The 14,839-nt window shown below is 39.6% G+C and overlaps 2 protein-coding genes across 11 annotated transcripts in view; one reads left to right on the top strand and one right to left on the bottom strand.

Annotated features, from left to right (window-relative positions):
* Positions 1-1,398: 1,398 nt before the first annotated feature.
* On the bottom strand, positions 1,399-5,629 carry C10H15orf65 (chromosome 10 C15orf65 homolog). Of its 4 annotated transcripts, none has more exons than XM_043493387.1 (2): positions 5,499-5,629; positions 1,399-1,991 (listed from the first exon to the last, which is right to left on the bottom strand). In XM_043493387.1, exon 2 carries the CDS (start codon positions 1,980-1,982, stop codon positions 1,629-1,631), a length of 354 nt encoding a protein of 117 aa, XP_043349322.1. In that variant the 5' UTR covers positions 1,983-1,991; positions 5,499-5,629; the 3' UTR covers positions 1,399-1,628. The 4 variants fall into 4 exon arrangements, with proteins under 4 accessions (XP_043349322.1, XP_043349321.1, XP_038273941.1 ...); XM_043493386.1 differs by lacking the exon at positions 5,499-5,629 and adding an exon at positions 5,195-5,352; XM_038418013.2 differs by lacking the exon at positions 5,499-5,629 and adding an exon at positions 5,117-5,140.
* The window catches only part of CCPG1 (cell cycle progression 1), a 62,734-nt gene continuing 53,441 nt past the window's right edge, over positions 5,547-14,839 (top strand). For 3 of the 7 annotated variants that reach the window (XM_038417968.2, XM_038417977.2, XM_038417981.2), the window contains exon 1: positions 5,880-6,031. In XM_038417968.2, the coding sequence (XP_038273896.1) occupies positions 5,980-6,031 (52 nt within the window). In that variant the 5' untranslated portion in view covers positions 5,880-5,979. Of the gene's footprint in view, positions 5,623-5,879; positions 6,032-14,839 lie in introns of those variants that run through there. The other 4 variants (XM_038417980.2, XM_038417982.2, XM_043493372.1 and 1 more) reach the window with 3 other exon arrangements.

Below are 14,839 nucleotides of genomic sequence, written 5' to 3' on the forward strand. Positions count from 1 at the left end.
TGATTTGAGGATTATTAGGGAAATTAGGGAATTTCTGACACTCTGAGAATTTTATGCAACAGGGCCCTACCATTCCTTAGAACCAGTTAGCAGACACTATATTACGCTCTCTTTAAGCATAGTGAAGCAGCTGTGCATAATGCCTCCCAGTGCTCCCTCTGTTTGTTATCCGTAATGCAGGGCTGTGATTAGCATTCACCCATTTTTGCTTAAATGTGATTTTTTGTTTCTTACTTATTCTGAATGCCACTTCTTTGGGACCTAAAGACATGGTTACTGATGTCACAAGGTATTATCTGCCTGAAGTTTTCATTTATTTTGTGTGTTTTTTTTTTCCTCTGAGCTGTCTGTTCCATGCAGTGAATGTTTTATTCCAAAGCATGTGATTTATATTTAATCTTCTGTTCAGACTATATTTTATGTATGAGGACAAAATGAACCATTCTTGCATAAAATTCCCAACCCAACTTTTAGCTGCCCTCAACCCAATCTCTATATTTGTGCCTTCAAAACCCCTATTTATCAAGCAAACACGTGTGTACCTAACAAAAATGTGTGTGACTGAATTCCCATTTACCCACAGCTAAAAATATGGTCAAATATAGAAGTTCAGTTACTTTTGTTTTCATATTTGTGCACCCTTCAGTCTAAATTAGTATTTTAAAGTGCGTATTGTAACAGTGTCTATAGATTAAAACATTTGTCTCACATGCAAACCTCAAAAGGCTGTACATGGGGGAAAACGACATTGATAAGAACAGATGGCATCCCCCCTTCAGCAACTCAGAGGCAGTGTGCACAGCTTGATTTTGGACACTACATTACAGCCAGTAGGTTGGCTGCAAACTGTTGCATCACCTCCCTCATACTTGTGTTGCGTTCCAGTCGATCAGTGCGTTTATCAGATCCACGGGCTGTTATCCTGACCTATGCAAAATACTTTCCCCATGTTTTATGCAGAAAGTTTACCACTGAACCTCTTCTCCATGCAGAACTGTACAGTCCCAACTCCACTTTACGCAAAAAATGTTGGGAACAGCTTTAAGGTTTTGACTTTCCTTAACTGTGGAAGGAGTTGCAGAATTTCTCTCTGCATAAGTTGCACAGTACAAATTCTAAGACTGAAGCAGAGCACAAACCTGTTAAAGGACAACCTACTCGCATCAAAATTATATTGAGACAAATTCTGCACTCACTTACCCCATTGGCTTCCTTGGGGTTGCAGGTGGCGGAAATATTGGCAGGATTTGATCAGTTTAAAAAAAAAAATAGTCTGGCCTTGTAGCACGGGATCTGACACTTGTTTTGAACATTAATCTCAAAGATCTATCCTCTCAAGTGAATTTCTGTTGCACTTATCTCTTTAATGTACAAGAAGTGTTGTGTTTAACACATTCATTTCAAGAGTTATACTTTATTCATGTATGGGTTGATGCACAGAAATGTATTAACAAATACTCACTTAAAATCCTGTTATTACAAGGATCAAAAAAGTGTTTTACTGTAATACGTATTAACACTTTACTCCAAAAATGGACAACAAAAATAACAGGCCTGCATTTTGTTTTCCCAAAACTAAAATGCGTAGTATTTCAGTAAATAAGTGAGAAAAGTAAGATAATATAATTTTACAGAGTGTGCTGCATATTTGGGTAGTCATATACCCTACTTCTGTCAATGGCAGTGTTTATATAATTATGTTGAGTCAAACCACAAATTAACAAATGTTTTGTAAATGTTTCATCTTGTGGATGGTAGGTACATGGTACCATTTGGGAGGTAGGTGGTATAGCACCATATTCACTTGAAGTTGTTTTAAACAGTAAAAGCTGAGGGTTTGTCAAGAAATTATTGGTAGTGAGTGTCTTTGGGTCCAACATACAGGAAAACACAGGATTGCCAGGATTTGCACAGGAAAGCAGTTGAACAGATTTGATTTTCTCAGTGTTGGTATTCGATGGTAGCATCTCAGCAGAAGTCATTTTCTTTTCCTAATTAAGAGATAATTTTGATGAGTTTCTTCTCTTTATAAATAACAGGACAAAAATAATATTTCAGTTAGATTCATATTAAATCATTGTTTTTATTAGACAAACAGATATTAGGAATCTGATCACTACATAAGTATATTATTAGTTTAATTACTTGTGTATGGAAAGTCATGTGTTTCCTGCAGGAGAAATCTGCAGGGGAAAAAAAAGCCATGAAACTTGAAGGAATTTTTCCCAACTTTCACAGAGTTTTGTTGTATGCTTCTGCAGTGCATTGTACAGGTCACTTACATATTATTCAGCTATTTACCTGGATCCAGTTACTTTAGTAGTGTGCTATTTTAAAGACGGTAAGTAGGTAAGCTCCAGCAAAAAGTAGCACAGCGAAAAGAGGGTTATGTAGCATGCGAAACCCATGCTTAGATTCAGACTCATTCTTTCACTCAAATTTATAATACCTTCTTAGTGGGTTAGGTTTTTGGAAAGGAGGAATAATAATGCTAACACAGCATGTTACAGCTTCAGTATAATAATTCAGAAAGATTAATTTGCACAGGGGAAGGGGCTAAACAATGCTGTTTATATTTGTGGGAGAAGGTGCATTTTGCATAATTCTAAACGTTGTCCTAAAGTTTTACATTTATTTCTAAATGGCTTGATTCCAAGTAAGTGTAATTTTAGAGTAGTCTAGTAATTTACTGATACAATCCTCTGAGTAGGCACTGAAGTAAAGGAGCGGCTAATTCACATCTTTGTTTCTACTGTTTCTAGTTTTCTGTCAGTTTAGAAGGGCAGCATTTATAGTTTATATTGTGGAGGGCCTATTATATTGGAGGGGGATAGATTTTTTTTTCAAATGAAATTGTAGAATATATGGAAAATTGCAGAGACCTGATAATCCTGGAATTTTTTTTTTAAATACCTACCTTAGTCATATCCGTGTACATAAGTTTATTTGTGAAGGCTCCGTTCCACAGTAAAGAGTACTCCATAGAATTACATAATCAGTAATTGTTCATTACTAACTAACAATTATCAGATGTGACATGGTGACTATTGTCCTGGGCAGCCATTTGCTTGAATTATAGCATTCACTAAAGTTTTAAATATATCTAGCATTAGTCTTTTGAGCATTACCGTCTCAAAAAAAAAATTGTAGATATCACTATGGAACATTGGGAAGAAATCTTTTCCCTTGAGACTGAAGGTTGGGTTCAAGTTCCATACACCAGTGGTTTTCAAACTTTTTTTCTGGCAATCCAGTTGAAGAGAATTGTTGATGCCTGTGACCCAACTGAGCTGGGGATGAGGGGTTTGGGGTGTGGGAGCGGGCTGAATCAGAGGGCTGGGGTGCAGGTGTGAGGGCTGTGGAATTGGGATGGGAATGAGGGGTTCAGGATGGGGGGGGGGTGCAGGCTCTAGAGTGGGGCCAGAGGAATCTCCATCATTGGAGATTTTTTAAGAGCAGGTTAGACAAACGCCTGTCCGGAATGGTCTAGAGAATAGTTAGCTCTGTCATGAGTGCAGGACACTGGACTAGATGACTTCTCAAGGTCCTTTCCAGTCCTGTGATTCAGCAATCAATGGCTAGCAGTAGGCATAGGACTCAATACCAGTGCAACTAAGTATAACTAGACAAGGACAAGCTGGGGTTTGCACCCTTCATTACTGACGTGGGGCTACTGCTGAGTGTAAGAGGCCTTAATATCTATCCACTGATTTGAACATGTATAAAATCATATAAGTGCAAAATTGCTGCCTTTATAAGAGAATATAAGGGTTGCCACATTTACTTTACCAACCTTTTCTAACTGATAAGTGTTACATGAAAGGTAAGCTGAGTGCTGATTTACTATTTTATTTATTCCTTTTAAATGCATGATAACAAATGAATGACTTTAGAGAAGAAAACTACTAAAATGTCAGTCCTCTGAACTTTTCTATACTGCTGTTCTTCAAATGAAGTTGACAAAAGGATAGTCCCCCCACCCCATGCTAAGGCGTGTGTATACTGAGGAGTCACTTGCTGAACTTCTGTATTTCTATAAACAACTGTTTTGCTGTGGAGTTTAGTAACTTTTTTTTTTCCAGCGAGAAGGCAATTTCTACTGTTTGAACTGATAAACAGATCCCTTTATCAATATATTTTTAAAATCTATATTCTAAATTTCTCAACTGAAAGGTTTGGTGTTTTCTTTGATTTGCCTTTTCTAACAAATATGTAACTTGCATATTAACTCCTGCCTATCATCGACAAAAAAAAAAAAAAGCCTTACCACAACAAGACACTCTACTGTACACTTCTTCCCCTAGGGAGAGGATGAGAGAACATGTATGACAGATGTTAGTCATGTGGTTTAATGCATGACTGGAGGGTGTGCTGATACTATGGTGATGTAAGAACTGATCCAGAATTGTATTCATTCATTTTGATGAAGTAACTCATTCCAGCCTGGTGACCTTTAAAGGCTAAGCTGACCTGAAGAAAAGCTCTGTGTAAGCTCAAAAGCTTGTCTTTTACCAGCAGAAGTTGGTCCAATAAGTTATTGCCTCACCTTGTCTCTCTAACATATAAATTCACTGGTTTAGATTAAACTTTAGGTGTAAGTGGGATACTGTCAATTAAAAAAAATCCTGAATAAACCATTAATTTACCTCTGTTGCTAATACAATGGTAGATTAAAACTGACAAATATGCAGTTTACTTATCCCTAATCTTCTTCCTTGTTGCATTGCTTTCAGAGGAGCCCGTAAACGGGCATGAAGTCTGTAGTTTACACAGCCACTTTCGCTGTCAGGTTCTCCGAGCTGCCTTGGCTGTTAAATATCCGTGCCCACTGACTGGCACTAAAAGTAAGTGCATGGGAATGTCTCGTCTCCTGATCCGATTTTATAAATGCCTGTTTTTACATAACGGGGTTATTTTTATCCCCATCTTTAAAATGCCTCCCAGGAGCACAGCCGGGACTCGGTGAAACAGCCAGGCCACGACACGGACTTTACCCTCTCCTGCCGCCTCCTGTTGCGAAATGCGGCCTATGCCTCCGGCTCCGGCGCTGAGGCGAGCCGGGCACGGACGGACACTCGCTTACAGCGCCAGGGGTGGGGCCGCGGCCTTACCCCACCTCTCAAGTTCGGCGACTAACAGGCGCCAACTACGCGCCGCGACAGATCGGGCCGGCGCGCGCTCTGCCACTGTTCACCACGGTCCGCCTCCGCCTGGCCGCTGCTGTCCAAGCCGCTGCAGCCGGCTCTGGACAGTGGCTCCGGCTCCGCAACGCTCCAGCGTCGGGGTCGTGCGGCGTTGCCATAGCACCAGCCCCGCCAGGAGCCGCTGACGGTTCCTTTGTTGACAAGCCTCGTTGCCCTTTTGACCTCTGCGCCGCCGCCCCGCTGCTGCCTGGGATCGGTAGTTCCCCTCGGGCTCGGCCCGCAGTGAGTGAGCGGGGAGCGGACTACACTTGCCAGGGTGGTGGGGCGCAGTAGCAATGCGCAGGCGCCGCTTCCCCTGGCGCTGGTTGTTTGTTGTTTTGTGAAGGCATCAGGAGCTAGCGCGCGAGCCCGTGGCGCCCCCGTCCCACGTCCTTGGCTGGCTGCGGCGGGGGGCGCCGCGCCGGCCCCGATCACTCAGGTAGGAGGGGCCGCTCGGTCGGGGTGGGCGGCAGGCGACTCCTTCCTCCCTCTTTTCGCTCGGGGAGCGCATCTCGGCTTGTCCCTCAGCCCATGGTGCGAGTGCGCCACCCGCTCCCCACTTGGCTCCCTAGTGACAGCGCTCCCCGGGGGCAGCCCCGTAGCTCCCTGCCCGGGAGAGCGCTGCGCACCGGCGGCAGCCGCCTCCCCGGTTCTCCTCGTTCGGGCTCCCTGTCGGGGGGAAGGGCCCTTTCGAGAGGGAGCTGCGGGCAGGGGAGCAGATAATGGGCGGGGCGCTGGTTTCTGTGCATGAGCGAGAAGGGCCCCTGCTGGCCCCAGGCTGCCCCTGGGTTAGAATATGCGACCCTGCTTTGAGAATCGGGAGCAGACAGCGTGGCTCGAGGCAGCGGGTTAGTATTTAAACGTCCGTGCTGTACGTGGTAAGCGCGTGTTAGGGCAATACCCGTGTCATAACGTGTTCACTTATATAACTATTCTTGCTGTCCTTTGCTATGCTTCGTAAGGGTAAGTGTCAGCTCTTGGGAAGGGGGTTTCAGGATGAAGACAGCTAAACACCTCTGCTCTTGGCAAAGGGCAGGGCCATCAGAGGGAATCCCATGGTTTTACTACTCTGTGTTGGGTGCTGGGCACTTTTTCTGGAAAACAAATTTCCTCTGCCATGTCTGCCAAATGGTGCTGCTTTTATTTTAGTCTGATTCATCGTGGTAACGTTTAAATAAGAAATGGAATAACACGCCACCCCTCGTGGTAAATGGGTATATACGTGTTTGTAGCATTTTATTGGTCCTGCTCTGAGCAGGGGGTTGGACTAGATGACCTCCTGAGGTCCCTTCCAACCCTGATATTCTATGATTCACAGTTGAGTGCAAGAGGAATTTGAATTGCTCACTATATTGGTCAGTAGAAGGAGACACTGTTTTATTACTTTAATATGTCTTATGTATGTTCAGTTAAATGAGAAATTGGCTCTTAGATCTTGAATATTATGCATTATGATTTCCCAACTTCCATCTGTTTCATCATCTCATACATGCTTGTGACCAATGTAATGTATTATATTTCATAAATGATGTGGTAGTTTATACTGCTGAATGTTACTTAAGTTGTTCTGGCACCATGCTACTTTATCTGTAGCCAAAGCGTCATACTTGTGAGAAAAAAACAATAATATATTAGTAGAGCACAAAACCAAATATAGAAATTGGTTTTAGTAAAGCAGTGCAGGTGCACAGACAGAACAGTGTGTTCACATCATGCCCTGGGAATTCAAACAACATTAGTATCGCAGGACAGTCAGTAAATTAGCATTACAAAATTGTGAGTTGTCAGAAATCTTTTCATAGAAATATGTTGATCTGAGGAAGCAGAAAATAATTGCTATTATAATTGAAGACTGCTTAATAGAAGTAATATAAATTCGCATGAAGATCCTGCAGTAGCATATTTACCTTAATTATTTATTGAGACTTTTTTTTGTACGTCAGAAATAGGATATTCCTGTAGAACAGAATCCTTAGTTTCCCTAGCTAAAAGTGGAACATAATTAGCTAAAAATAATTTACTTTTCCCTGGTTAGTCATTCTTCTTTGTCAACATTCATTCAGGTCTTTCTGGTCTGATAGGTCTTGTTTCAAGATGGAAGAACTTTGCAGTTATATGTAGAATGGAATTATTATTATGCTGTTTTACGGTGGATATCTGTTTTATTCCAGCACTCAAATTTTGATGAATTGGACATATAGAATTTTACATTTTTGTTGTATTACCAATAAGAGACAGAAACCAATAGTTATCAAAAATCTTTATTTTGCACCCTGAATGTTTATCCTCCATTAACTTTAATGGGAGCTGCCACATTGTATTCAGTGATGTGAATAAACTGTTTTAAAAAGAGACAAGACACTGTCAAATTAAGAAAATAATACTTATTTATATATTGAATAAAATGAATTTCCTTTGACTTATCTAAATACTCTAAGATTAAAACTAGAAGAATGTTATTTCTTTCACTCAGTTTTCCTTTTCCTTCATATCTCTACATGCACATACCCATTTCTTTTAATCCTGTGTTAGATTTCATGCCGTTACAGGAGCTTTATCTCGTGTGCACCTTATAATTACCTCAAATGGCACTGACTCCTGTGGAGTTCCCCACACAACTGCAGTTGTGGAGAATGCAGCCAATTGCATAATAACTTCTGCTGCTGGTGATGGAGCAGAATATTTTTAAGCACATTCTTTCAAGACAGAAGAACCAAAACTCTGGAAGTAGACAAACTAATTTCTACTTAATTACTGCCAACAAAATAGTAAAAAGACGGAAGTAAAATGATAGTTTTGTCATTGCTGTGAAAGGTTTGGAAAACAATTACAATAGATTACATTTCTAGATTACCTCGGTTTGTAGACTGGCTACTAATATAAATAATTTCAAAAAAAATCTTTCATCCAATTTTTTCAAGATTATGCCCTGTATATTTTAGTTATATTTTCTTCATAAGAAGCTACATATTTTAAAGTAGTTGGTTATCACAAACGAGTAAAATTACAGTAGTTTCAATGTTGATACCTTGGGTATTGGGGTCTGATCCAAAGCCCACTGAAGTCGGTTAGAAGATGCCAGTTGACTTTATAGGATTATAGGGGAGATTCTCCAAAGCTCACTAAATTGGAAGCTCTTTCAGGCAGGAACTGTTGTTTAATATGTTTCCTTCACTGCCTATTACAGTGGAGTACCAACCTAGTTGAGGTCTCTAGATAGTATCATAATATAAATGTCAAATAACAGGTTTCAGAGTAGCAGCCGAGTTAGTCTGTATTCGCAAAAAGAAAAGGAGTACTTGTGAAGTGAGCTGTAGCTCACGAAAGCTTATGCTCAAATAAATTTGTTAGTCTCTAAGGTGCCCCAAGTACTCCTTTTCTTTTTGTCAAATAACAGTAGTAGTAATAGCTGAATGAAAGACTCAGACAGCGTTCTTAGAAGTTCGTAATACAGTATTGGTAAAACACCATTTCTGTTTCTGTTATTATAGGGATGTCATCTTAAAAATAACACTGAAATTTATCTATTGTTATAACACCTCAGATTACTGTAAAATAATCAAAATTAAAAAAAAGATTTTTCAGTCTGTGTACTTTGTGCATTTTGTAGCTCTTGGTGTATAGTCTTCTTCCCCTGTTCACATGAGTCTTTTACTGGAGGGGGAAATACACAATTTTTAAAAATAAGAAAATGTAATTTTGAAACCACAGGAGGACTGGGAGGGTCAGCAGCCATAGAACCTTAAACTGCTTCTAATTTTTTTTTTTTTAATTTACTAGATTTCAAGTTGATTGTGTCTCTTTAACTCAGCGGTTCTCAAACTTTTGTACTGGTGACCCCTTTCCCATAACAAGCCTCTGAGTGCGACCCCTATTATAAATTAAAACCACTTTTTTATATATTTAACACTATTATAAAAGCTGGAGGCAAAGCAGGGTTTGGAGTGGAGGCTGACAGCTTGTGACCCCCCATGTAATAACTTTGCGACCCCCTGAGGGGTCCCGACTCCCAGTTTGAGAACTCCTGCTTCAAGTCTTTTACTATCAAACAGGTCTTGAATGTTAATGGCTGGACAACTGGGTGATGAACTTCTCCAGTCTCTCTGGTTTTGTACATTAATACTTTTAAAAGATCTCTTTGAGCAGGTATTTCATGGATGATCATAATAAAACTGCACTAGATTATTTATATGAGCTACTTAGCATTAGGCTGTATTTATGTAAGTTAATACATATTTTGAAAAAAAAAATCAAATACTGTAAACAAGAACACAGTGGCCTTGCTTCTCATGTTCTAAAATGTGATTTAATAGTTTTATGCCTCTTATCTGTAATCTAGAAGGGCACATTTAAAATAGAGAGCAAATAAATTGCTATAAAATGTAGTACATTCAGTTGGTCCTGTAACTCTCCATAAAACTGGCTCTCTGGAATCCACACAGAATTTGGTGTGGGTGTAGGGAAGCTCCCCTCTCACTCCAAAAAATGTCCTACACAAAGTGTCATTTTCCTGGAAAATCTGTGAAGTCAACTTCATGTATTTCCTTGCTGCTTTGCTATGATTTGGGGAATGATTTAGCACATAATTCCTTAACAGGGAAACTTTGAATCAAAGATAATATATGTAAATTTTATATAGAGACTTGATTGCAAGAGGCAGTACAACCCTAATCATTCATAATTTTGCTGAATAGATTTTTGTCCAATTTTTAAGAACATAAGAAAGCGTCTAACTTTTGCATGGGAAATGCAAGAAAAACCTTTTTAAGTAAACCTAAAACATAAAGTTGAATGCAGTGTAGTGTATAACATATAGATCTTTTCTGGGGTCTTCTGAAGCACATTGTGTGCAGATCTTTTGAGGATCTTTTGTAATTGAAAGAAGTGATATTTCATACAGATGATTTAAGACCTGGTATACAGCACACTTTGGGCACTACATAAATAATATTTCAGAAAATGAGATGTTTTCAGAAGTCTAACCACATTGTAGATGTAATACTATTCTCTCCTCCTCCTTTCCCTGACAGCTTGGCATGTAGGTCTGAGGACTATTTGAGAAGGAAATGGATTATTTTATGTAACGTAGGCAGTACATTGAAAATTTGTAACCTTTCATTTAACAATTTTTTAGAAAGCTTTTAATTATTGCTCAAGTGAATTTTATTTGGTCTAGTCCGAAGGAAGACTTCTTAATCCTATTCTTTGGCGCTGATAGGCTGAAATATATCAGATAAGTGGAGCTAGCCTCTTCCTAAACCAAAGCCCCAGGCTGAGCAGTCTTTCAGGGCTAGAACAAACTTTATGTTATGGGCAGCTCTTTTTCTATCCAGGTCCCTAGGCCAGTTTTAGTCCCAAGCTGAGCAGGCCTCTATCTAAGTGAAAAACCCAGGCTAAACTGACTATGAAGGTTTGGACAAGTTTTAAAGCTCTTTAATCCTGCTCCCACTAAACTACAGCTAGTCAGCAATTGCTTTGAAACAAACCACTGTATTATACATTTTCCTCATGACAACAACTTTTTTCAGACCGACTTTGAACATGAGATGGTCTGTTCTTTATACTAGTTCTCAAGACTAGATCTTCTTACTCATCTAACTAGTGTCCAGTTTTAATGTTGTTTTTTCGGTCAGTTTAGAAACTGAGTCCTAAGTGCTAGCCATCAGAAAAGGCTGAACTATACTATATAGCAGATGAAAGAACTTAAACTACATTACCATTTTCTACCCACATATACTTCTTTTTGTGTTTTCATTCCCCTCATTTGTTTCTTGGCTAAACTAATAAAATAAGTACTTTAAACAGTATCTTTTTCATTTCCAAACTTTTCTTTCATCTGAGTATACATTCATATCAGCAGTCTGCTTGTACCCTAAAATTTTGAGAGGGATCTTAATCCAAATTCTCAGTGTCTATGTTGGTTTTCTAACTCAGGTACTAGAAAAGCTAAAATCATGCTTCTATTTTTAAAGTTAGTGGAATTATCATTTTTAATACAGATTTCTGGATAGGGTCCATCAACTCAGATGATGTCATATTTTATCCTTGCATTGATTAGCAATATAAAGTTTATTTGCAAATAAATAAAGTTGTACATATGCAAGTGGTACTTGAAGTATTTTAAAATAATGTGACATTATTAGCAATTTTATTTTAAAACCCTGTATTAAAGAGCAATCTATTCTCCACTACCTTTTGGCTAGGGCTGGCATCTGAAGGGTGGGGTGGGTAATAATATTTAGAAATATATTAAAAGATCTACTTTAAATGAAGTTGGTAAAGAATAATAATGTTGTTTTTACTTTACTTTAAATGAGATTATTGGCAAAGGAACAACAATTATATTTAGAGACAATAATTCCAGGACAGAAAACATTAAGGAGTTATGGTTATATTTAGCTTCTATTAATTTCATAATGTCTTCTTTCTCTTTAAGTAATAGTTTTCTCAAGCCACATACTTAGCTTGGAAATTTAACAGTAAAGTTATAACTTGCAATAAACATTAAATGGTATGGAAATGCACAATTTAGGGGGAACCAAACAGCCTTAACTCTGTTCCCACTGTTCTCCTTTACTATCTAAATGATGAAAGAAGGTGCTTTTTTTTATTAATTAGTTAGTGAACATGATTTGAAACTCTCCCATTAACACCTGATGTAGACACAGTTTAACAACTTTAAGATTGTGTTCTCTGTTTGTCATTACCTAGACTCCCACTCCAGATTACAACACCCATAACACAATATTATAGGTGTTACATGCTGTGTATACATCAGATGCTAATGGGGTGTTTCAAATCATGCTAGAAAACTAATTTATAAAACAAACACATTTTTTTCTTACATTGTGTGTAGGATGGGTAACAAAGCTTAAAACTTAGGCTAATAAGTGTTGGAGAAATGTTTCAAGCCAAGTGCATTAATTTACTTAAAATACATGTAGAAAGTACAGAATTGTTTTATTGATTTCCTCATTCTGCTTCCTTTGATAGAAACAGAATATATATGACTTCTTGCCAGGATAACTCCTCTTAAATTGGCACTAATATGGGGGTGCATAGGCGCTGATTCCATGGGTGCTCCAGGGTTGGAGCACCCATGGGGAAAAATTAGTGGGTGCTCTGCACCCACCAGCAGCCAAGCTCCCGTCAACCCCTGGCCCACCTCTTCCTTCTCCTCCCCCTCCCCTGAGCGTGCTGCATCCCCGCTGCTCTGCCTACCTCCCAAGCGTTTCCCACCCAGCTGCCGCCAAACAGCTGTTTGGCAGCGTTAGCACACTCCGGGAGGGAGGAGGAGGAGCGGAAATGTGGCACGCTCAGGGGAAGAGGCGGGGCCGGAGTGGGGATTTGGGGAAGGAGTTGGAATAGGGGCAGGGAGGGGGCAGAGTTGGGGTGGGGACTTTGGGGAAGGAGTTGGAATGGGGGCGGAGAAGGGGTGGGCAGGGGCGGGGTCGGGGACAGAGTGGGGGTCGAGCATCCATGGGAAAGAGGGGAAGTCGGTGCTGATGTTGGGGTGTGGTAAACCAAAAACACACACCACCATTTAAGCTAAATTCTAATATGGCTTGACACACAGACCAACTACAACTAGCGCACAAGTTGATTAAACTCATCTTATCTTACTACATAATTATTTTCCTATATAGTCTGTATTTCCCTTTCCCAATCTACTTACTCTTTTTACATGAAAACAGGAGCTTTTTTTCCTCATTTTGTTCTACTTCCTTTGTTACTTCTTCCTCACTTGAAGACCTAATCCTTTGACATCACTATTGGTTGCTGTGGTGATGATTATAACGTCTCAGACAAGGTTATGGCTTGTGATACAGGGTTACCCAATCCCAGAGCTTTCATCATAAAAATACATGCACTCACTGAAAAAATTGCAGTTTGTTTAGTTTAACAAAACAACAGGGTAAGAATGGGGAAAAATAATGCACAAACCATATGTTAGAACTCTCTTCCTCTTTCTTTCCCCCGCCCCTCAAGTAGGCCTTAGATATGCTTAGTTCATCCTTTATCAGCATCTTCTGCTATTGTCTGCTTTTTTACTCAGAAAAAAAGATTTCTGTCAGACAAGGACTTCTCATTAAGGGTAAGAGTTCTCTTATATTTCCTCTGCGCAAAATCACTAGAAAAGAAGAAAAAAAATAGAACAGATGTACACTGGACAGACAGGTGGACACATCCAAATTTCAAGACCTTATTCCAAAACATGGAGGCCCTAGAGCTTCATTACAAAATGTCTGTAAGAATTTAACGTGGTCAAAACAATGTAATTGTCCCTAACCTTGGCCTGAGCCAGGGCTGACCTCTTTTTGCTGAAATTTTCCCAAAAATTCAGTGAGAAGCAGACACTTGGCATAGAAACGTTAGTCCTCATGGTTGAAGTTTGGCAAAGTTACAAACCATTGAAAACAGGGTCTTATAGTTATAAATGTTGGGTAACTTTAACTGTAGGTGTTGCTACCTGTAATATACCTGCACACACAATATATACACACACAGAGAGTTGAGTACTGGACACACACATACTTTTGCGTGCTGAATAACATAAATAAGTAGAGCTCTTAAAAGAATGATTTTCAAAATCTTAGTAGTCTTCTAAATGCATTTTTTGGGTTTTTATTTTTTAACATGATGCACATTTATGTAGCATGCAAAAGTATCCATTTGTTGAATACCTTCAACAGTAAGTGGAAAAAGAAAAGGCGTACTTGTGGCACCTTAGAGACTAACAAATTTATTTGAGCATAAGCTTTCGTGAGCTACAGCTCACTTCATTGGATGCATTCAGTGGAAAATACAGTGGGGAGATTTATATACATAGAGAACATGAAACAATGGGTGTTACCATACACACTGTAATGAGAGTGATCACTTAAGGTGATCTATTACCAGCAGGAGAGCGGGGGGAAGGGGAAACTTTTGTAGTGATAATCAAGGTGGGCCATTTCCAGCAGTTGACAAGAACGTGTGAGGAACAGTGGGGGCTTGGAGAATAAACATGGGGAAATAGTTTTACTTGGTGTAATGACCCATCCACTCCCAGTCTTTATTCAAGCCTAAGTTAATTGTATAAAACTTGTACAGATACAGACAGACATCTTCCTTTCCAAATGCAAACAGATGGACATCATACCAAAAGGACTGAAGGTAAAAAATCCATTACAATCTACATACCACACAGACTATGCTGACAGCTTGTGCCACACGCTCTCAAAGAAACTGTGGAACCACCTGATCAGCATCCTCTACAGCAAACAGAAAGATTAAGAATGAGCTCTCAAAACTGGATACTCTCATAAAAAAACAACCTTCTACACTAACTTCCTGTGGCTGGACTTTACAAATACTAGACAAGCCATTTACAACACACACTTTGCTTCTCTACAAAAGAAAAAGGACACTAAACTCTCTAAGCTACTACATGCCACAAGGGGCAACAACAGTGGTTCCCTTAACCAACCCAGCAATATTGTTAATCTATCCAACTATATTCTTAGCTCAGCAAAAGAATCTGTCCTATCTTGGGACTTCTCCTTCTGCCCCTCCATCCCCATGAACATCATACAGTACAGTTCTGTGGTGAAGTGACCTAGAATCCTATTTTCGACATCTCCGACTCAAGGAATATTTCCAACAAACCTCTGAAC

Source organism: Dermochelys coriacea, chromosome 10, assembly GCF_009764565.3.
Source record: "Dermochelys coriacea isolate rDerCor1 chromosome 10, rDerCor1.pri.v4, whole genome shotgun sequence".
In the NCBI taxonomy this organism is placed as follows: Eukaryota; Metazoa; Chordata; order Testudines; family Dermochelyidae; genus Dermochelys; species Dermochelys coriacea.

Excerpts from the sequence above, each read along its gene's own strand:
- C10H15orf65 (XM_043493386.1), bottom strand. The coding sequence starts at position 5,302 with ATGGCAACGCCGCACGACCCCGACGCTGGAGCGTTGCGGAGCCGGAGC. Across the intron at positions 1,992-5,194 it reads CCAGGCGGAGGCGGACCGTG|GAAAAGAAAATGACTTCTGC; the intron begins GTGAACAGTGGC and ends TCTCTTAATTAG.